At 42.6% G+C, this 22014-nt stretch overlaps 2 protein-coding genes across 4 annotated transcripts; both read left to right on the top strand.

Moving 5' to 3' along the window:
- Positions 1–625: 625 nt before the first annotated feature.
- Positions 626–10433, top strand: cdc16 (cell division cycle 16 homolog (S. cerevisiae)). Of its 2 annotated transcripts, XM_068573124.1 has the most exons (23): positions 627–867; positions 998–1079; positions 1247–1327; positions 1768–1886; positions 2010–2196; positions 2321–2913; positions 3112–3166; positions 3439–3536; positions 3702–3740; positions 3876–4016; positions 4892–5051; positions 5179–5273; positions 5790–5923; positions 6365–6444; positions 6572–6621; positions 6711–6784; positions 6892–7017; positions 7168–7320; positions 7669–7732; positions 7853–7914; positions 8911–9046; positions 9276–9366; positions 9642–10433. In XM_068573124.1, the coding sequence occupies exons 6-23, from the start codon at positions 2866–2868 to the stop codon at positions 9896–9898; spliced, it is 1863 nt and encodes a 620-aa protein (XP_068429225.1). In that variant the 5' UTR covers positions 627–867; positions 998–1079; positions 1247–1327; positions 1768–1886; positions 2010–2196; positions 2321–2865; the 3' UTR covers positions 9899–10433. The 2 variants fall into 2 exon arrangements, with proteins under 2 accessions (XP_068429226.1, XP_068429225.1); XM_068573125.1 differs by lacking the exon at positions 1247–1327 and having other exon boundaries at positions 626–867.
- A 3482-nt stretch (positions 10434–13915) lies between these two features.
- On the top strand, positions 13916–20611 carry upf3a (UPF3A regulator of nonsense mediated mRNA decay). 2 transcript variants are annotated; one of them, XM_068572913.1, is made up of 10 exons: positions 13916–14097; positions 15115–15221; positions 15314–15420; positions 15626–15724; positions 15879–15989; positions 16080–16135; positions 16232–16390; positions 16476–16609; positions 17502–17790; positions 18522–20611. In XM_068572913.1, exons 1-10 carry the CDS (start codon positions 13957–13959, stop codon positions 18708–18710), a joined length of 1392 nt encoding a protein of 463 aa, XP_068429014.1. In that variant the 5' UTR covers positions 13916–13956; the 3' UTR covers positions 18711–20611. The 2 variants fall into 2 exon arrangements, with proteins under 2 accessions (XP_068429014.1, XP_068429013.1); XM_068572912.1 differs by having other exon boundaries at positions 17502–17802.
- The last annotated feature ends 1403 nt before the right edge of the window (positions 20612–22014 follow it).

The following is a 22014-nucleotide window of genomic DNA, read 5'->3' as shown; positions in this document are numbered from 1 at the left end:
CATTCATGAAGCCGCATCACTTCAATGGGATTCATTCAAACAAACCCTCGATGACGCGCTCCACTGTGTTGCTCATATTTTGGGTAAACAAGATCATTAGTATTGGATTTGATTTTAATATACTTTTTGCAACTTGTCAGGATCAGGCAGCTGTGTTTGCGTTAGTGTGTACCAGCTGAAGTTTCCAAGTAACTGTCTCCAAGGCTGTTATTGTCTGCGTGTAACAAGAGAGGAAATCGAGTCTACATTCCTCCTGACCTCATTAATGCAATGCTGTCAAGTCTTTTTGTTTATTTTCTCTCTCATTAAATGTAACAATTCTGTATTTGATTGCATTTTTTTCACGATCAACATCTAACAGATCCATTGGGACGTCCGATGGGTGTCAGCACATTAGTTTCACCTTTTTATTATTCTTTTCCAGTTTAAAAATAGCACGAGCACACGTTTTTATTTGAAAGGGGGGGTTTCAGTTTGTATTTCCAGCTTTGAACTGTGCGGCAGCTCATCTCACATGTCTCCTCCCCCCAGTCCCATCGCTAATTACCCTATTCGTGTGTGTGCGCGCGCGTGCTGGCGTGTGTGTGTGTGTGTGTGTTCTCGCGCGTCTTTCTAGACAAGCACATCGTTTGAAACCGTTCATCATCTCCGCTCCCCGCAGCCGCTGTCATGGCAACCGCGTATAACTGGCAGAAAACCGACCGCATTGTCTCCTCAGCTGGACGGACACACACTTACACACACAGACAGACAGACAGACACACACACACAGAGAGAGACACACACACACACGCGCGGTCTCTCTCTCTCAGGGCAGATGAAGGGCCGTGACACCGAGACCCCATCAGGACCGCCGCGGACTGTGAGGTGGGTCAGAGGAGGGAGCGGGAGAGGGAATCATCAAACGTGATGACTTAAAAGTGTGTGTTTTTAGAGTTGGGGGTGTCTGGTAGTGTAGCGTGTGTGTGTAATACTTGTTTGAATGTATGTATTGCAGGCCCATAGCGTATCGGACGTGTCAACCACAGATCCATGGGAGCAAATGGGACAAGGCTGCATATGAGCTGCACCGGGAGAAGGTTGGGACACACTTGAGCCCCGCTCTGGTTGTGAATGCCTTCCTGTTGTTTTGCATATGTTGTAACGTGTTTGTTCCTGTCACAAACCAAGCAAAATGTGTTTGCCAATGATCATGTGCTATTCATTGCTCTCTGCGAAGCTGTATGTTTTTTTCTCGCCCCCCAAGTTAAAGTCAGCTAAATCAACATTAAACACGGGTCCGCCAAAGATCTACAGTCACCTGGTACTCAAGATGAAGAACCTACAGGTGGCTGTTTTATCTCTCTCTCAATTCAATTCAATTCAATTCAATTCAATTCAAAGTGCTTTATTTGCATACACGTTCCACAAAAAGACAATTTTGCAAAAGCATTAAAATAATATTACAATAGATTAGTTAAAAGAAAAGTTAAAAGTTTGTTAATACAAGAAAATGAGACAAGAAAATGCCCCCCCCCCCTCTCTCTCTCTCTCTCTCTCTCCCTCCTTCCCTCTCTCTCTCTCTCTCTCTCTCTCTCTCTCTCTCTCTCTCTCTCTCTCTCTCTCTCTCTCTCTCTCTCTGACGTGTTCCGTGTCTGACTTCCACAGGGTGGCAGTAGATGTGTCAGTGCCGAAATAAAAGTCTTAAAATATGAGAAAAGAAAAGTGCAGCGAACATAAGGTTGCGTGTATGCATGGCGATGTCTGACCATGTGTTACTGCACTCAGGTGGAAGAACAGCGCGCGAGGCAGATGAAGAGGGAAAACGACATAAACGCGGCGAAAATCGCGCTCATCGCGAGGACACGTGGAAGAGTGGACAACTGGAACAATTACGAGAGAAAAAGGTCAGGGGAGATTGTGGCAGGACGATCGGCGTGAAAGTGCGATTTAAAGTGAATCTCCCCCGCCTCCCACACACTCCTTTGACACTGAACCCGTCTTAAGCCTGTGTTTACTCCTCATCGCAGCCTTGGCGAGAGGAGGCGACAGCTGGAGCAGCTCCGCATTGCCAAGGAGAATGAGAGGATCCTGTTCAATCTGAGCCAGTGCAGGTCTCATTATGCTCAGAGGAGCTGTCAGGAGGACTGGCTCAAAACTCTCAAAGTGATGAACAGCATTGCGCATTACCCGCGAGACAGGACAAGCCAGCAAAAGGTTATTTTTCTATTTGAAAACATTACATATGCACAATGTATCACGTTTTCACGTACATTGGCCCTATTATGATATTATTAACTGAACATCATTATAGAGTTTGTATTTAATGTGCCAATTTCAGGGCCAAAGAAACCCCGTCAGCGCCGCTGCAACCACACACAGTACTGCAAGAAACACGGCCGAAGGCAAGACCGCCAAGACTAGAGGAAAGGAAGAAGAGAGATCCAGCAGGATAACGTCTCCTGAAGCAAAGGCACCTGAGAAACACATCAATGCGCCTGAGAATGATGCTTCGTGATGAGAGTTTTCTTCTTTTAGCAAACTGCATGATGGCCTTTTTATGTGTTTTCTTTCACAACAAAAACTACAACAATAAATAAACCGAGTAAATGCTTGTATATATATTTTTTATGTATGTACTATTATATTACAGCGCGACATATAGCGAAATTGGGGGGAAATAGTTCATGCGGAACTGTCTAGCCAGGATGAGTTTCCTTACGGCACATTTTTTGCAGGACACCCGTTGCAGAAAGAAGCCGCGGATTTGATTCTACGTTGCTAGCAAGCTAGCACGTACTGTTTTGTCCATAGTTTGATACACTGCCTCTAAAAATGACACTTGTTTTATAGTCGGAGCCATAATTGTCAGAAATAAAACTCAAAATGAATCTCGACCGACTACGAAAGCGAGTACGGCAGTACATCGACCAGGTACGAATTAATGTATTTCTGACTGTGTCTGTTGCTAGCTAATGCTAGCTTGAGAGAAATACAGTTAGCTCTGACTGGCTAGCTAACTTTTAAAAAAAATGCTATAATAAAAAATCTATCACCCGGCCGACCAGCCAGCCGCAACAATAACGATATATATGAGTGACTCGTGTCCTGTCTTTGTGTGTCCCTCCACAGCAACAGTATCAAAGTGCTCTGTTCTGGGCCGACAAGATAGCGTCCCTTTCTCGCGGTGAGTGACTGAGTGAGAGCTGTTGGTGCTGGAACAGTTGCCCCAGCATGTCTACCGATCTGTCACCTTAAGTTACCACGTTAATGTTGTGTAGGGAGAGAATACGATCTCAATCTGACATTGTTACACTCACAGCTGTAAACACAATTGACTCTTAATACACTAGCTTGACAACCTTTGCAGTGTTTGTATTGTTTTGTGTGGCCTGTCAGTGATGACTCTTAACGTCAAAAGTTGATGACCCCAATACTCCCTCTTTGTTTGGCATGCAGAGGACCCCCAGGATATCTACTGGCTCGCTCAGTGCCTTTACTTGACCTCACAGTACCATAGAGCCTCCCACGCCCTCCGATCACGAAAACTTGACAAGGTAACTGCAGGTTGTTGTCGAGTATGTGCAAAGATGTGTTCCTGGGGGGAATGAGTGACAAGGTTTATGACACAAATCCAACGTGTGATAATGAACCCAATCATAACAATGTCCCTGTCTCCCTGAAGTCAGTCCCTAGTCTGAAACATGTCCTCTCTTCTACAGTTGTACGGAGCTTGTCAGTATCTCGCTGCTAGGTGCCATGTAAGTAACTCCCTAATGCCCACTGCATCAGTTCTAAACCCTCCTCTACATGCAGTGCAGAATATAATATTGAGAGAAACCCATCAGATATTGTTCATGCTTTATACTTATTAGCCTCTTGATTGTTTGGTCTAGTATGCTGCCAAAGAGTTCCAGCAGGCCTTGGATATCCTGGACACAGAGGAGTCAGTGAGCAAGAAGCTGCTGGACAGGAGTGGGAAAGAGGACTGTGGAACACCAGAGTCGGCCAAGGATTGGGACATGTCCCCTACTGCCGTAAGTCTGGACTCTCCATTGAGACACTGGGATATATTGAATGTGCTTCAGTAAAAGATGTTGGACTGTCTTGTCTTTCGGTGGTGCATGATCTAATCTTCACTGCTTAACATTGTTCCGTTCATCAACACTCAAATGTGCTGTAATCAGCATTTGGTTTTTTGCTGTTACTGCAAACGTGTAGCTGTAAACTGTGGCAATACATTCTCCTTTCAGTGTCTTCACTATCCAGCCCGATGCAGTTTAACTTTGCATAAACACTCTCACCACCACCACAAGTTCAGTTGTGTTTACGTTGTCGGTAGAAATGAAATGCATTCATTAATTATTTAAACCCTTATTTTGTATTGTGAATTCATATAATTCCCAGAATCCTCAGTGCCACATATCTGTATAAATTCTGTATAAATATCAGCGCTTGCTTTTGCTTTACTGTTAAACAATGTCTTGACAACAGATGACCTTGTACATTAATATTGATTGCCGAAGAGTCCAAACGCATACACATTGGCATTAATGCTAGCTAGTTGAAAGTTTGAAGACAACAGATGCGGTAATCTCCACTGACATTTATGTCATGGAGTTCACCTGCTCAAAATTTCCCCCAGCACCACTGGATTGTAAAGTATAATGGATTGTATTCAGTGGTGAGAACGTGCCATTTATAACCACTGTAATCATAGTTGAGAGCAGCAGATATTAATTTATTTATGTGACATTTGATGGATATGAGAGTTGTTTCTGAGTGTTGCCAAGGTCCATTCTTGTTAATTACTTGAAGCTGAAAGACTATATATACAGGTATGAGTCATGTTGTAGGCATTGACTAAAGACTCTTTCTGTTCCCTCTCTATTACGCCTCTGAAATGTTTCAGGTCAACAGCTCCATCTGCCTCCTGCGGGGTAAGATCTATGATGCCATGGACAACAGGCCGCTGGCCACCTCTAGCTATAAAGAGGCCTTGAAACTAGACGTGTACTGCTTTGAAGCCTTTGACCTTTTAACATCCCATCACATGTTGACCGCGCAGGAAGGTGAGTCTGATCTGTGGCAACTATGTGCACTGACCTATTGATATTGCTACAGATGTGATATCTATCATAATTTCAAGAACTTCTACAAGGGCGGTGTATGTGAAACCTGTTGTTGTTTTTTCTATAGAAAAAGACTTCCTGGACTCTCTTCCTCTGAGTCAACAGTGCACTGAGGAAGAGGAGGAGCTCTTACACTTCCTATTTGAGAATAAGTTAAAGAAGGTAGGATTTATTTATTTTTCATAAATTTTAGTATAAGCCTAATGATATTTGTATTTTCTTATGGTCTACTAATCCTCCTAAAAGACCAAAATCAACAATGAATTGATCCGACCATCAAGTATTGCCCTTATAGACAAAGCCTGATGTAACTGAAAGGTTTCCTCTGTTAGACACATTGTTGTCCAAAAGGGATTGATGGCTCATCATGTATCAACATTTTTGTCTAGAATGTCGTTTTACTTGAACGAACATGGACCCTGCAGGTTATTTGTGGTCAATCTCAAACACCAGCCTGCCTTATCTTTTAATTTGAGTTCATAGAGAGCAAACATCCAAATGTTGTTCCCTGGTGTTGCCAAGCTTCAGGGTTTATTTGTACACACTAAATATTTGTTGAAATGCAAATGTATATTATGGATATTCTTTTGTCCTAACCCTTCATATCCTTTCTCCTTTCCCCCCCACTTACTCCCATTTTAAACCCCACACACACACTCCTTCTTTTTCCCTCTGCAGTATAACAAGCCCAGTGATTTGGTGGTGCCAGAGATGGTCAATGGTCTTCAGGACAATTTGGATGTGGTGGTGTCTCTTGCGGAGAGACATTATTATAACTGTGATTTCAAGATGTGCTACAAACTCACATCAACGTAGGTGTCTTCCTCTCAGTTGTTGATCTTTGTGTTACGTGGAGATTTATGTAGAGACACTCTAGAAAGGCGAGGCCTACAGCCGTCACGCTAATAACACGCATCATAAAATCACACAACAGGAATAGTTCTCACCTCTGAATGTAACCTGTAGCCATATAGCCTGTAGCCTGCAGCTATAGTCCAGCTTTACCTCACATTCTTTCTTCACCTCAGCCAGAGAAAGTGGTTTTGACTGATACACATCTATTGATCTGTGTCATGCTATTGTAACAGTCAGACCTTAAATTAAAAAAAAATTAAATCAATAATGCCCCAAATCACAGTGTGGTATACAATCATTTTATTTTGATTGCGCTAAATAAAGGTCAACGAGTTGCTGCAGCAGAATGTCAGTAAAACTGTACAGCTGCTTAATGCAGCTCTGTTTTTGTGTTTCAGGGTGATGGTTAAAGACCCCTTCCACGCCAACTGTTTACCGGTCCACATAGGAACACTGGTGGAGCTTGGGAAAGCAAATGGTATAATGGACGTTGCATTCGTGCATAAAGCGCTTTGTTTGATAGCTTTGCCTACCGATCAGTATAATAGTTAATTTAGCTCTCTAATCTTTTTTGTGTGCCCCCCCCCCCTCTCTCCTCCCCGCAGAATTGTTTTACCTATCGCACAAACTTGTAGACTTGTATCCCAACAACCCAGTAAGTGTTGCAGGCTTATCCATCCATCTTTCTTTTTTTTTTATTAACATAATGTGCATTCTTGGATAACCATCATAAACCTTCATCAGGTATCCTGGTTTGCCGTCGGGTGCTACTATCTCATGGTTGGCCATAAAAACGAACACGCTCGGCGGTACCTCAGGTATGCTGTCGCTGACTCAAAAGGAAGTGCATCCTGTTTGAGGCCACAGAGCAGGCCGTTTCGTGTTTTGGTGCAGTGAGGCATATCATATTGTTTGTCTCCTGCAGCAAAGCCACCACGCTGGAGAGGACGTACGGCCCTGCATGGATTGCCTATGGTCATTCGTTTGCGGTGGAGAGTGAGCATGACCAAGCCATGGCTGCCTACTTCACCGCTGCCCAGCTGATGAAAGGGTAATGACAGACAGGCCCTGGAGTTTTCAACTCCACATATTCCACCTTTTTAAATATATTTGTTTTGCCATAGACATACCGCCTTTGTCAGCCTGCATTGGCAATTTTGCCATTTCTGGTGACACTTGTTTGTGTCTCTCTCTCATCCAGGTGCCACTTACCCATGCTTTACATTGGCCTGGAGTACGGTCTGACCAACAACTCCAAGCTGGCGGAGCGTTTCTTCAGCCAGGCCCTCAGTATCGCTCCAGAGGACCCGTTTGTCATACACGAGGTGGCGGTGGTTGCCTTTCAAAATGGAGAGTGAGTCATGGAGCCAAAAACACAAACAACCATCACTACTACCAACTAGTTACACAAAGGTAGCATACATGTTATTGGCATTACACAGCGGTGGTAATTGTCAGAGCGAACAAATGTTCTCATAAAACCTCACCGGTATCTAGTCATGTAGATAGTTTGATTTGTGGAGGTTTTGTTATCTGTGGATAAAATACAATTACCTGTTGTATTGGGATGGCAGAAAATATCTCTAACTCAAATTAGGTAGTTCGGAAAACATGTGGACACACATTTAAGTAGCTTATAATGCCCTTAATTTAAATTACACTCATTGTGCTGTAAAAATGTTTTACACATCTATTGTTGTAGCTGGAAGACAGCAGAGAAGTTGTTTCTTGACGCGATGGAGAAGATCAAAGCCATAGGAAACGAGGTAACTGTTCATGTATTTTCATTTAAAAAGTTTGAATGACAAACGACTTGAAAACATGACCACGTCCGTGCTGGAGTTATTATAATTATGCTTTTTTAATGTTTTCCTTTCAATTTGAAGGTCACAGTGGACAAATGGGAGCCTTTGTTAAACAACTTGGGTCACGTGTGTCGGAAATTGAAGTAAGTACGACGGAGCCAATCTTCCTAAGTTGTTCTGTCTATTTGAGGTTGGCACATGAGGTACTCAATATGGGAGGCTAAGTTCATCCCAAGTGGATCATTAAAGAAGCTAAGAGAGTGCACTCTGCTCTAAATTGTTCATGCCCCTCCTTCTATTATTTTCCCCTCACCTTCCTCCAACGAGCTATTTTCAGAGATGCGCCCGCTTGTTCTGTCACAATCATTCAGAAGGCAGGGCCCTCGTTGGGAATTCATGAAAAGACCCTTTAATGAATTATGCATATTCACCACTCAATAGATATAAGGACTTTGCAGAATGCGCGCCACACAAGTGGTTGTTTTGAAAGGCTTGGGGAGTTTTTATATAGAACAAAGGTCAAGGGTTAATGCGTTAGGTTGTTGACGCATGCATTTGACGCAATCCTTTTCCGTTCCTTGTATGTAAAAAAAATAAAAATACATAGAAATAGAAACACAGCTGCACATGTGCTGATATGAACTCTCTGCAGTGCGTGTTATCTTATGTGTTATCTTGGTGTTACTGAAGTAGGTTCAACATAATAATCTATTAGCTCACCTGACCCGCCAGATGAGTATTACACTGAAGCATCTGAGAAGCCGTCATTGGAAACTGTTTGGAAAAGGGCCAGCTCTTTTCTTGTTTTTTTTAACATGACTATAACTGAAGAATATACACACAGTGACACCCATTGAGCAGAAGATGTGCTGTATTTGTCAAAACTTGAACAATTTGCAGCTATCGAAATATATTTGAAAAAAGTTCCCTTTGTGCACTCGTTCCTACAAAAGGCACACATTTCAAAATTGCTGATATGGCCTTGTTTGTCAAATTATTTATTATATTGCTGCGTTTGTGTTTGTGTTTCCCCATCAAATGTACTATTTGATATAATGTATTTTGTCACATTTCTGCAAGCGTCATTACGTAGGCTCCATGGATACAGACTTTGTTCATTGCCGTGTTTGTTTGTGTAGAAAGTACGACCAGGCTCTGGAGTACCACCGTCAGGCTCTGGTGTTAATTCCTCAGCACGCCTCCACCTACTCGTCCATAGGATACGTGCACAGCCTCATGGGGGACTTTGAGAGCGCTATCGACTACTTTCACACGGTATGCTGCCATTTTCTTTTGGCCCATAAGGTTGTGAGTGTTTTCTAATTTTTCCAAGAACCTTTTGTGCATTGGGGCTTTGTTTTTCCATTTTCAATCAAATAAATGAATAAGAGTTAACGTCAACGCATCACCTCTGAAAAGTCAATTGCTTAGTTTTTTCTCTGTTTGTCAACAGCTATGTTTTTGTAAGAAATGTTAGAATTGGGTTTGGTTTCTGTCTGTGCAGGCACTCGGACTGAAAAGGGACGACACTTTTTCTGTGACGATGCTCGGCCACTGTATTGAGATGTACATCGGTGACACGGATGCCTATATAGGTAGGACACACACTCTACTGCAGTTTCAGATCACTTGTCTTTCGTCTTTGAAAGATTTTTGCATCCTTGGTCTTTTTATCAAGCTGAGTTGAATGATATCTATTTCAGCTCTAGCGGTATTAGTCATTGTTTGACCCCCAAACAAAGATCTCAATAGCAGACATCTCAAAACTACCCACAGATGAATTAGCATATTTTTGTTGCAAGTACTCAAATGTCTGCTCTAAGACACCAGCTGACATTTCAAACCTGCTGTCGCTTTGACTCTACAACAGGCACGGACATCAACGACAAGATGCGCGGCAGCTTGAACACTCCTACGCTAATAAAGATGCTGAACACGGCGGAGCCCAGCGACCTCCCGGACACCCCGAGGCAGGAAGACGGCGGCGGCATCACGTCCTTGGAAACGCCCCTGTCGAACCAGGACAAGATGATGCTGGAGACGCCTCTGCGACTCTCCCTGACCCTCGAGTGCGACATGTACGAGAGCGACGTGATGTTGGACACCTTGTCGGACGCCAGCACGTGATCGCGGCGTCCCCCGCCGGGAGGTGGAACTGTCGCGTCAAAATGGCTGTCATAGGCACACGTATCCGAGCCCAAGGGGACAGCTATCGAACCAAAACTTTGGCCGCGTGTCCTCCACCAATGGTTTCCTGTGGATTCTCCCTCTCGTGCATTTAACGCGGTCGTTCCTGTAAGTGAACATGCCGTTGTGAACATTAAGAGTGTGGGTGAATATCTATACAGCAACCTGCTGTATTCATTTAGCAAGAATGCACTTTAACAGGGGGAATTAACATGTGCCTCGGTGAAGGGGCCGAGTACTTGGACCTTGGGTTCAGCCCGGAGACACTGGGAACGCGTGGCCCTCTGACACTCGATTGGACGGAGCAAACACAGCCGCACACCTCGCATCTAAAAGACTAACACGTATTACTGCCTATGGCAGGGCCCTCCGTGCTGCTCTCAACCTGTGGATTTACAAATTGAATAAAGAGCCAGCTAATTACAACCAGTTTTTTTCTTGGTGACTCCAATAAACCATGAATTTATCTTAAAAAGTTTTGGGTATGTGTGTTTTGTGTTCATCGGAAATAAGTGGTTTGTATGTAAAAAATCATGAACATGTGTTGTGGTAGCGATGGTGTTTATCTTTGAATGTTCTACACACAAAATGTCTTTTAATGTCCTCACTGAGATACCGTACAGTTCTGGTGTCTACATATGTTTACATCTGTTGCAGAGTGAAGTCCAGCTTATACAAACATGCTCTCAGCAGAATTACTGATTTGACCAAACCAGATATTTTTAGATTGCGTTTTGTTTTTTTATACTCAAATAAAATGTGGCATGTAGATGCTGAGATGACAATCCTTATATTTGATCCTGAGGCGTATAATATAGTTCAACCAAATGTAATTTTCAACACTTAGGAGGGAAACCAACGTGCATCCTGTGGTGTGTTTACTTGCACCGACGCATTGGCGTAAAATCGACAATGTACCTTCTTTTTTTTTTACCCTCCAGAGGAAAACAGAGTGTGAAACTGACCGGAGCTCAAACATCCTCTTAAACGCCGTGCTCCGGTGTAGGGGGAGGAGTGATCTCTCTCAGCCCTCTTTCCATCCATCCATCCATCCCCTCTCTTCACACCCACGTCCGGTATTTTTCCTTTCACCCCAATGGAGAGCGGCTGCAGCTCGCAGAGAGATGGGCTGCACTCCGTCTAAAGCGGCCGTCATTTACAGTCAAAACCAAGTGTGCCGGGACCCGGACACCTGCTCCACCTTTGTCTCCAGCCTGAAGAGCTCCGTGTCGACCCCAGAGAGACCTCGGCTGCGCGCGGAGACCAGCAGCGGCAGGCAAGCCTTCCTCGGTGGTGAGTTTACGGTCAGTTCATTTGAAATGATCAACTTTGGTGATACAGCTTAGAGATTTATTTTAGGAAAAACAAAGTTGTTTTTTCGTCCGGTAACTACACATATTTACAATCAAAAGCTTTTGTTCGACAACTTTTTTTGTGTGTGTGTGTGTGTGTGTGTGTGTGTGTGTGTGTGTGTGTGTGTGTGTGTGTGTGTGTGTGTGTGTGTGTGTGTGTGTGTGTGTGTGTGTTGTTTTTTTCTCAGTTCCCTACCGAGACGTCCACGGGCGGTCGGTGAGCCAGTCCTCCCACCCGGAACCCTGGAGCTCCTTGGCGGACAGCGCAGCCGCGAGCAGCTCTCACTGTGCGGGTCAGTAGAGCGTGAAGCCCCGCAGCTCGACCCCGGTCCCGCACGCTGATCCAGGCGGCTGCTGGACTGCCTGAAGACGCCCCGGTCCCGCAGATAGATGAATGACACTTGGAAGTTATTCTTTTCTCACCACAACGTACTTGTTCGGCGCCAAAGTCGCTTCTTCATCCCGCAGCTTTTGTGTGCGTTGATGGCGGCGGAACTGTTTGATATGTCCTCTACTTTGAATCGGATCATTGAAGAAGTCATTACAGATATAAGTATCGATATACAATAAATATATGATGGATAAATAAATGCAATGAATCCTAAATTAATTGAAGATATATACAGTAACAGCGTAAAAAAGTATATTCATTGAAAAACCAAATGAATACAAGGGTTGAATAAGAGCACGCGCATTTTCTTCCAAAACTATTTACATCAGTGGTCGTGAACAGTTTGCATTTATGGAGTAGGCACACATTTATTACATTGGGTAATGTCAAATATGTACTTATTGAAAACATGTTAAGCTACTATTTAAGATTTGATTAATTGCAACCTCCTTTCCAAGTGTGTCAGAGAACTACGGTGGCCTTCAGGTGACAGGTGTCTAGGATTTTATTACAGGAGCCACTCTTATTAATGCTCTGTTCTTTTCTACGACTAAATGATTGCTTTTAAAACATATTGCATTTTGAAAACAAACTGAGAGCAATATGTATTGGTATAAGTACTATTTCTGGAGCAACGTTGATGTTTACAACAGCAAAGTCCCTTTATTAAGTCATTCATATTTTACTGAAAACACTCCTAAAATGCAATGCAAAAACTCAAACAGCCGTTGTCCACTGCGGTCAAGTGAGCCCTCATCCGCCGAGTGAGCCGCACGCATGAAAATAAATGACCGTCTATTCCTGGTGTTACGGTATGGTGGTCTAGGTTGGCTTCAAATAGCACAAAAAGCATTCAAACGTAATTTCCCAATATTCAAACAGCTATAAAACAGATTCTTAAACTTGTAAAGTGCAATTACAATGCAGCCTTATTCAGGCTGACCTCCGCCATGGACATGTCTATGGCCTTGAGATTTTACTGTACAGCTTTGGAGAAAAGTGACTTCAAAGTCAGCTTACATGTAATAATGATATTTATAATTTTACGTTACAAATTTAAGGATATTCATAATGTCACAATTTCCAATATTCAAACGGCTATAAAACAGATCCTTAAATTTGTAAAGTGAAATTACACTGCACCTCTGCTATGCACATGTACATAGCCATGAGAGTTCACTGTACAGTTTTGGAGAAAAGTGACTTCAAAATCAGCTACAATGTAATAATGATATTCATAATTTTACTTTACAAATTTAAGGATCTGTTTGTATAGCCATTTAAATATTGGAAATTGTGACGTTATGAATATCATTGCATGTGAGCTGACTTTGAGTCAGCTAACAAGTCACTTTTCTCCAAAACTGTACAGTAAAATCTCAAGGCCATGGACACATGGACATAGCAGGACACATGGACATAGCAGGGATCAGTCTGAACAAGAGTGCGTTGTACTTTAAATTTGAGTTTAAGGATATGCCGTTTGAATATGAATATCATCATTTCATTTGAGCTCGGCTTTTCTGGGTTCTCTGCTGCGTACCGCCCCGTACCGTAACACCTTGAATAGAGATGCATTCAGAATTGCAGTAGAGGCTCACTCGGCGGATGTGGGCTCACTTGACCACAGTCCAGTGTCCCATATGGGCTGCTGGAGAAAGGTGATGAAAGTTGGCGGACTCCAAGCAAGACAAACTGCTCACTATGTAACTATTACACTTGGTTACTTGTACTTTTTTCTGCAGTATGATGAAGAACAAAACATTGTACTCTCCTACATTTACTTGATTGGTGAACTTTAGTTAGACCTACGATTTAATTTGCAAATTCAGATCTAAATGTAATCATCAAATACATTGTGTAGTATTATATCCGGCTGAGACCAAATGTTATACTCAATGAGCAGTATGAAGTAAATACAAATTACCCTCACCATTACCAGCTACAACATTAAAGTGATGCAATCAACAATCAAAGATTTATTTTATTCTGAAGTGGACCGTTTTGCCAAATAAAATCTTTTGTTTTTAATACTTTGTATATATTGTTGATGCTGATAGGTTTAACTTTTTTTCAAATTAAATAGTTTTATTAAATTTTAACGTATTTAACAAGGAAAACCACATTCCTTTTTTTTCTATCGCGTCCTCGTCAAAGCTCCCGTCTCGCGCTGCCGTCTCGCGTGAACCTCGTACTCTCGCGAGCGCACGGCGACTTAACACGGGCGAGAGAGAGAGAGAGTGAGATGGAGAGAAATGAGGTCTGAAAAGGACCAAATGACCGCGGGCAAGGAGAAAAGCGTCGTGGAGATACAGTTCAGAGACGCCCCGAGGGAGCAGGAGAACACTCCCGCTCACCTGAAGCCGAAAGAGGAGAAGAAGGAGGTCTTCACGAAGGTGGGAGGCGACGTGTCGCATTGTTTATACCCCGTGTGGGTAAAACTGACATGGAGGGGAGGCGGCGGGCATTTCAGCACCGCGGACAGCGACCGGAGCACGGAAGAGAATAACAACCTGTCAGCAGGAACCATAATCTGTTTCTATTCTATTATATAAGTCACACTCCACTCAGACTTTATGACGTAAACACGACGGGACACTGTGTCCAATGTAGTCCGCGTTGTCGCGTCGTCTGTGTGTTCAAACAAGCTTCAAATCAACGTTTTAAGCGCCATAATCCCGCTTTTTAGGATCCTAAATCCTAATGTTTCCCTGTAGCTAAAGAGTCTTAAAGGTGTCAAGTGAATCTGAATAATGCTGGGGAAAAAAACAATAATGCATGGTGTTTATTACACATTAGTAGTCAAAAACGTTGACAGAGTCGGATTGCTTATTGTATCTGTCTGTCGCTTCTGTTTAAGGCTTTGATACAAAATACAAAACATTACAATATTAAAATATATTTGAGGTTAACAACAATGTGGTTCCAGTCTGTCAGGCAAAATCTATCTGGAACCCGAGGCTTGTTCCCCTGCTGTTAGAGGTGAAAGTGTGTAGTATTGTAAAAGCTAATTGAGTCTAATACAGAATGTCCCCATGGTCACATGACTTCACTATCCCTGTCTGTTTGAGCAACATTTACCTGCACAGCATGAGTTTGCAATGACAAGCCCATGTGCCGGGTCAGAGAGTCAAAGGGTTCTTCGAGCAGTCTTGTTCCTTTGTAAAAGTAAAGTGAGCGTGAAGCTGCAGTGGAGCGATTCACGCTGTAGTAAACAATTCATATCTTCCGTCTGATTATTACTATTATTACTCCTTGGGTTTCAATTTAATTTCTGTGATATGTGCGCCTGTGAGATCTGGAATCAAAACCCTGAGCCATTTCCCCCTTGAAAGAAAGAAACATAATGATCTTTATACCAACAAGGGGCTTCCTGCTGAGCCAAAGGGAATGACACACATGATCGATTACAGGTGGTGATCCGAAGGCTTCCGCCGAACCTGTCCAAGGAGCAGCTCGAGGAGCAGCTCAGTCCGCTCCCGTCCTACGACTATTTTGAGTTCTTTCCAGCCGATCAAAGGTAATGGTGATAACCAGCCACGGTGTATGAATTGTATCGCTTTACTCTGACAAGCTGACTGTTCATGGCTCTCCCGTTCTCTCCGTCCACAGTCTTTATCCCCACCTGTTCTCCAGGGCGTATGTCAATTTCAAAAACCCCGAAGATATCCTCCTGTTCAGGGACCAATTTGATGGCTACGTGTTCATCGACAATAAGGGTAATTCCTCTTTGCTTATAAGCTCTGTTCGGCGACGCATTCTGTTGTGTTAAAGGAAAAACATGAGACGTGTTTGTTGTCCAGCTGGATGTTATCGGGCCCCGAGAGGCGGTTTTAGAGCTTTTGTTGCCGTGGTTCCTGTTTGATTGCAGACGTCTGTTGTATGATGACCTGCCTTTTTCTTTTTCTTTCAATATTTGCTCAGGCCAGGAATATCCTGCCGTGGTGGAGTTTGCCCCCTTCCAGAAAATCTCCAAGAAGAAACTGAAAAAGAAAGATGCCAAAGTCGGGAGCATTGAGGAAGGTGCTGATATACATAACTTAAATATATATATATATATATATATATATATATATATATATATATATATATATATATATATATATATACTGTGATATAAACAAACATGGACTTCACACCATTTGTATTCTCATTCTGGATCTCAAACCCCATTCAGACCCAGAGTACAAGCGTTTTTTGGAGAATTACTCCTGTGATGAGGAGAAGTCTATGGCCAACCCGGAGACTCTGCTGGGAGAGATAGAGGCCAAGACTAGAGAGCTCATAGGTACATTGTCATACAGATCAATATGTGGGTTTATATGGGTTGAAAAACAACTTTTGTTGAGTTGTCTCAATTGCTTTCCCTTAATTTTAGCCAAACGGACAACGCCACTGTTGGAATACATCAAAAATAAAAAAATCGAGAAACAGGTGAGAAAAAGATCAACGCTCGAATGATAAAAATACATGACTTTTCAAACTGCTCTGGACAATCCTCAATTTAAAGTGCCTCGTCTCTCCTTGCAGAGGATCAGAGAGGAGAAGAGGGAGGAGAGGAGAAGACGCGAGCTGGAAAAGAAACGACAGAGGGAGGAGGAGAAGAGGAAGCGGCGGGAGGAGGAGAGACGCAAACGGAAAGAGGCGGAGAAGCAGAAGAAGTTGTCCGACAAAGACATCAAGATCAAGGTGAGGCCACTGAGAAACTCACATGTTCGTTGATGGCGCAATAGCGTGCAATCATGAACTTTTGTTTTTCCTTCTACATTTCCAGCTCCTAAAGAAGAGCGACAGGGACGACGACGTGGATTCAGACCGAATGAAGGACAAAAGTGACATCGGGGAGACGGACAGGTGCAAATGGGAGAAGACAGGAGGACAAACGAAATCAAAGGACCCCAAAGAAAAGTAAGAATTGTGTGAGAGGCCCTATTGGAGATCTGTAGTGCTCTACATTCAGGACATTCAGGCCGTACAGAACTCAACTGTCGGGGAGCGTATCTCTGGCTCAGCCCTTGAAGCCAGCTCTCTATTTAACCTGAAAGGACCTTTATGTTTCATAGACTCCAGAGAAGTTGGAAGGTGTGTGGGGTGTGACAGCATCCCGTATTAACTGGAAAGAATGACAATTAGTGTGACACTAATAGATCGACAATAAAACAGCTCTCGAAAAATTCTTTTAACGGGTGCAAAAGTATTTCTCACAAATACTGGATTTGACTTCAACCCACATGTGACATCTCATTTCAGTTAATGCAAGTGAAGTACGTAGAATATAAATAGACTAGTTGTAAAAAAAATAAAAAGCAAAATTAAAAAAAAAGAAGAAGTAAAAGTTCAGTTTTGAAAAGTGTCCAAATGTGAGAAGTTCTGTGCACCGGCTGAGCTAACTGCTCCGAGGCTGATGACGCTCCAAAAGACCTTTGATGTCACACTTTGAATTTGAGTCTTATGCGTGGTATTATAATGTGGGACATAGGACAAAAGCAGCAACTATAACATCTCATTCTTAATAAAAAAGTAATATATATATATAGTATGTATATATCAGGCTTGTAATCTGCCATCACTCACTCAAGTAAGTAAAAAAGTAATTTATAAAAATGTTTTTGCGCTAAAAACAAATCTGAGAATGTTATACAGGTGAAACAGCTTTAAATGTGAATTGACGTCCATATTTTATGGGAGACAGAGAAGCACACACTGGACTGTGAAGTGCTGCCAACAACTCTGCTTGCCTGTGTCATCATTGTGATCATCATCATTTGAATGTCTGTGCAATCTCCTCTCCGACCACTAGGGGTCAGCCCGAGAGCGACAAGGAGCAGAGAGAGCAGCACGGCCGCAGACAGCGGGACAAGGACCACCGGGGCAAGGACGAGGAGAGGAAGCGGCAGCGGCACCACTACGAGTTTGACAAGTTTATGCGCCGCAAGGACGAGACCAAATGGGGGAAGGGCTACTGCCAGGACCGAGCCAAGAAGGAGGGGCACCATCATGGCTATTCCTACTGCCCCGACGGGGGAGACAAACTGGGAAAGGAGGACAGGGAGGACCTGGCTAACAGGAAAGAACGCCTCCGAAACAAGGTGAGCGACAAGGTGAGCATGAGACGGGGGGGAAGGTGGCATCCAATTACATGTAACTGTGATTCAGATGTTGGTTGATGTGTGTTTTTTCTTTTTACAGATGATAGTCATCAACTGCGAGAAATCTTGTGTCTTTACTTTCAGTGTGTCTGTGGCATAGAGATAGCAATTAACCGCGTTACAGGAAGCATTCGACAGTATAAGCTTATCTCTTAATTAAAATGTCACGCGCATGAAAAAGGTTTCCACATACGTGAAATACATTCATTTCACAACCACGAGGTCTGACTCATGGCCTCAGTGTTTCTGTGTTCTGAGAGCTGATCATTCAGCGATGGATGAACAAATATATGATTTCTCCCGACATTGATATAACATGAAACAATAAATAGGACAGTTAAGACTATTTGCATTAAACAAAAGGTGTACGTAACACACCGGTCGTCGTTAGTTATTCTACGGTGTGTTGATTTTCTGATGCACATATATAGGGAAGAGTACTTGAACGTTGAAAAGGCTGATTCTGTACCAGCCGGCCCAGTGCATGCTGGGATACACATCAGCCCTGTGTGACTCGTGAATAAGCGGGTAAAGAAGTATATCTATATATACATATATAGGTATACATACATACACACATATATATATATATATATAGATATATATTTGTATATATTCAACATGTGTGCTGCCTATCTCTCCCATGTCCCTGCTCTCTTGTCTCCCTGCAGGACCGTCCCGCCATGCAGCTCTATCAGCCCGGCGCGCGCAACAGGAAGCGCATTAGCTCAGCTGGCAAAGGCTACGACTGCACCCCAGTGGGCCACTCCCCCGAACCCGGGGCGGAGCATGGCTACGAGGCAGACGGCATGGCAACGGGCCTGGAGAAAGGGTTTGAGAAAAGCAAAGAGGAACAGTGAGCAGTCTGAATGTTTGGTATATATATACAGTATATATTTAAAAAATAATAGAAATAGAAATAGGCCTATTTAGCCGAAGATGGTGGCAGATTTGAGACGTCATCATTGAGCATTTCAAAATAATACACTCCACTGAGGGACTTCATTGATACATCATTGAATCGTTTGCATCTGTTTTAGGTGTAACAGACAACAACGCTGTGAATGTTGGTCAAACTTTTTCGTTTTGTTGGAGCATGAACATCTTTAGTAGTCACTAAATAGTTTGTCTCACTGTTTAGTGTTCAAAGAATCCTTGGAATGAACCATGTGAATAATACTGTGAACGGGGCGAACTAGAACGGTGCACTTAGTTGTGTGCGTGTCTCTGCACCGACCAGTGCTGAAGGACTGAAAAAGCACTCTTGCTCCCCGTCTTGACCCCGCAGAGCGCTTCAGACACTTTTTTCAACCGCACGTCTCACGCAACAGACACAATCTCAGTTGATTCCAGGCAGCTGTCTGCAGCGGCTCGGTGCAGCTGAACTGTGGTTCAGCGTGTGAGCGATTCATGTTGACTGTTTAAAGCTTCCTCTGAACAGAAACTGTCAATCCTGCTGGGTGTTTAGTTCTGTAGCAGCTAGCTCTGTTAGCCAAACGCGGTACAGGACCGTGCTAGCTCCTATCCTACCTACAAAAGAAGATACACTCCGGAGTAGTCAAAGCTCATACATGCATACATGCATGCAGTACATACATGATGCAGTACACATGCAGCACATGCAGCACATGCATACATTTTATTCATTACATGTAGTACATGTACATGCAATACTATTACATACATACATGTGTACAGTACATACATGCATGCAATACATGATGTACATGTAGTACATACCTACATACAACATGCATGCATACAAACATGCAGTACATATACATACATACAACATGCATACAAACATGCATGCAGTGTATACGTACATGCAGTACATACATGCAATACATACATACATACATACATGCATACATGCATAAATGCATACCTACATGCAGTACATACATGTAGTACATGAAGTACATGCAGTACATACATACTAAGATACTATACATGCAATACATGAAGTACATGCAGTACATACATACTATACATACATACATAAATACATACATACATACATACATACATACATACATACATACATACATACATACATACATACATACATACATACATACATACATTCATACCTACAATACATACATGCATGCAGTACGTACATAAAAAAAGCAGCAAAACTGTGAGTCCCTGCAGCCACGAGAGGGCCTTACGCATACAGTCATAAATGAACACAACAAACAAGAGGCTGGTAGATCCAGCAGTATGCGAGATGAGCCGTGGACAGACAGACACAGAGATGCTCACTCACTCAAACACACCACTGAATACATAATCTCCTGCTGGATATAGTAATGATAGTTACCTTAATGATAGAACAACCAGTCCACTGTCCTTCCTGTTGGTCATCTGAAGTGTGTCCCTGTCAGAGGCAGCTCTCCTGTCGTATCCATCGTCAGATTTCTGGTGAAACCGTGACCTCCCCCTCTGCAACAGATCTTGTTACTATGCCTTTGTACACCTGGATGTTTTTAATAATCCTCTCGATTTTATCAAAATGAAATATAACGTAAGGAGAACTTACAAACAATGGATGTAGGAAATTTCACATATGAAATCCTGTGTGTATTTGTGTGTATAGAAGTGAGCGAGTGAGTGGGGATAAGAGTTATTATTGATAAAAAAAAATAAGAACAAAGTTGTATCACTTCTTTCCTAAATTGTTGTCATCCAACAGAGATATTTAGTTTTTGTGAGCAAAGCTTTGTACATGACCGCCCATGAGCCTAGCAAGAACACATTCTCTACTTTATATATATATATATATATATATATATATATATATATATATATATATATATATATATATATATATATATATATTGTATTTCCTAGAAATAACATGTATAGTTGCAAAGTATGACGGAAAAAAGAAAACAATTAGTTTTCTACGCTGTGTGCATTGTTTTCTATTCATTCTGTCAAGTACATATTTATAAAAAAAAATGCATTGATAAAGTAATATGTCTGTTGAACAAGCCTTATATTATTTTTGCACACCACCTCACATTTGTCTATCATACCTCTTGCATCATGAAGTTGTTTTTTTCTTCCTTCCTTGAAGAGTTCTGAGAGAAATAAAGCTTTTAAAAGACTAAGTCAGTGTTTCAGTCATTTTGACGGTTTGGGTGAGGCAGCACCGCCCAGAGTACATTTACGAATATGAGTCGAGTATAGATCACACGTGAAAACGCAACGGTATCTTCAGTAGCTGTAGGCGTGCCTCTGGGTTTTACTGGTGATACTGAGGTTTATGTCAAGCTAAAATAAAACTCCTCCTCCTCCTCCTGAAAAACTTGTATTTCTCTCTAAATGTTGCAAACACAGTTGTATCTGGGCAGGTGTCATGTCGTTGATGCCCCCTCAAAAAAATATGTCATACCAAAATTACTAAATTAATCACACCACTGAACTCCGTGCTTGTGACGATGTCACCCAAATAAAAGCAGAACTATAACCGTCAACAGGAAGCCAGCCGCATAAGAACACATCCTCTCCACCTCGTGGGTTTGAAATCTGGTGTTCTCGCTTCACTTCAAAACAAGAACTTTCACTCACAAAGAAACATGTGCGTGTGAGTTGGAGTTCTGAGTTGACTATGGTTGAGTTTGGATGATGAAAAAAGGAAACATGAAATCATCTTTAATCACTAATGCCACATAATAGGTGTTACTTTGTGACACCTCTCTGTGGTTTCTTTTCCTATTTCTATCACAGCGTCGATACGACTGACAGTGAGTAAAAGTGAAATTCACACGCTCTAACAACACTTTTGTAATGGCCTTTCCATTCAGGGTGTCCCGTAACACCCCTTTTGCTTTACATAGTTCTGTCTTCCCACGTGTTCCGGTACAGTTTAGAGACAATGCATGAACCACAACGAGAGGAATTAGGCAACAATGCAAATCACCATCATGATGAGTACATGCGTGCCGCTCTCCATGCATGCTATGAGCGCGTGGGGGTTTTCTGACCTGCAGTTGGTAGGATGGAGGTGGTCACATGATCCATTTCCTCGCTCTCTCCCGCTCTCTCTCTCTCTTTCTCTTTCTCTCTCTCTCTCTCTCGCTCTCTCTCTCTCTCTCTCTCTCTCTCTCTCTTTATGGCACTGTAACACAATCAAATCTCATTTCCCCAGCAGTC

Source organism: Clinocottus analis, unplaced genomic scaffold, assembly GCF_023055335.1.
Source record: "Clinocottus analis isolate CAN_PGR_092001 unplaced genomic scaffold, fCliAna1.0.p SCAF_12, whole genome shotgun sequence".
NCBI lineage: Eukaryota > Metazoa > Chordata > Actinopteri > Perciformes > Cottidae > Clinocottus > Clinocottus analis.
The sequence above is the reverse complement of the archived record's forward strand: the minus strand, read 5'-3'. Positions and strand labels throughout refer to the sequence as shown.

Excerpts from the sequence above, each read along its gene's own strand:
- cdc16 (XM_068573125.1), top strand. The coding sequence starts at position 2,866 with ATGAATCTCGACCGACTACGAAAGCGAGTACGGCAGTACATCGACCAG. Across the intron at positions 7,321-7,668 it reads GTTGCCTTTCAAAATGGAGA|CTGGAAGACAGCAGAGAAGT; the intron begins GTGAGTCATGGA and ends CTATTGTTGTAG. Across the intron at positions 7,733-7,852 it reads TCAAAGCCATAGGAAACGAG|GTCACAGTGGACAAATGGGA; the intron begins GTAACTGTTCAT and ends TTCAATTTGAAG.
- upf3a (XM_068572912.1), top strand. The coding sequence starts at position 13,957 with ATGAGGTCTGAAAAGGACCAAATGACCGCGGGCAAGGAGAAAAGCGTC. Across the intron at positions 16,136-16,231 it reads ATAAAAAAATCGAGAAACAG|AGGATCAGAGAGGAGAAGAG; the intron begins GTGAGAAAAAGA and ends CTCTCCTTGCAG. Across the intron at positions 16,610-17,501 it reads TCAAAGGACCCCAAAGAAAA|GGGTCAGCCCGAGAGCGACA; the intron begins GTAAGAATTGTG and ends TCCGACCACTAG.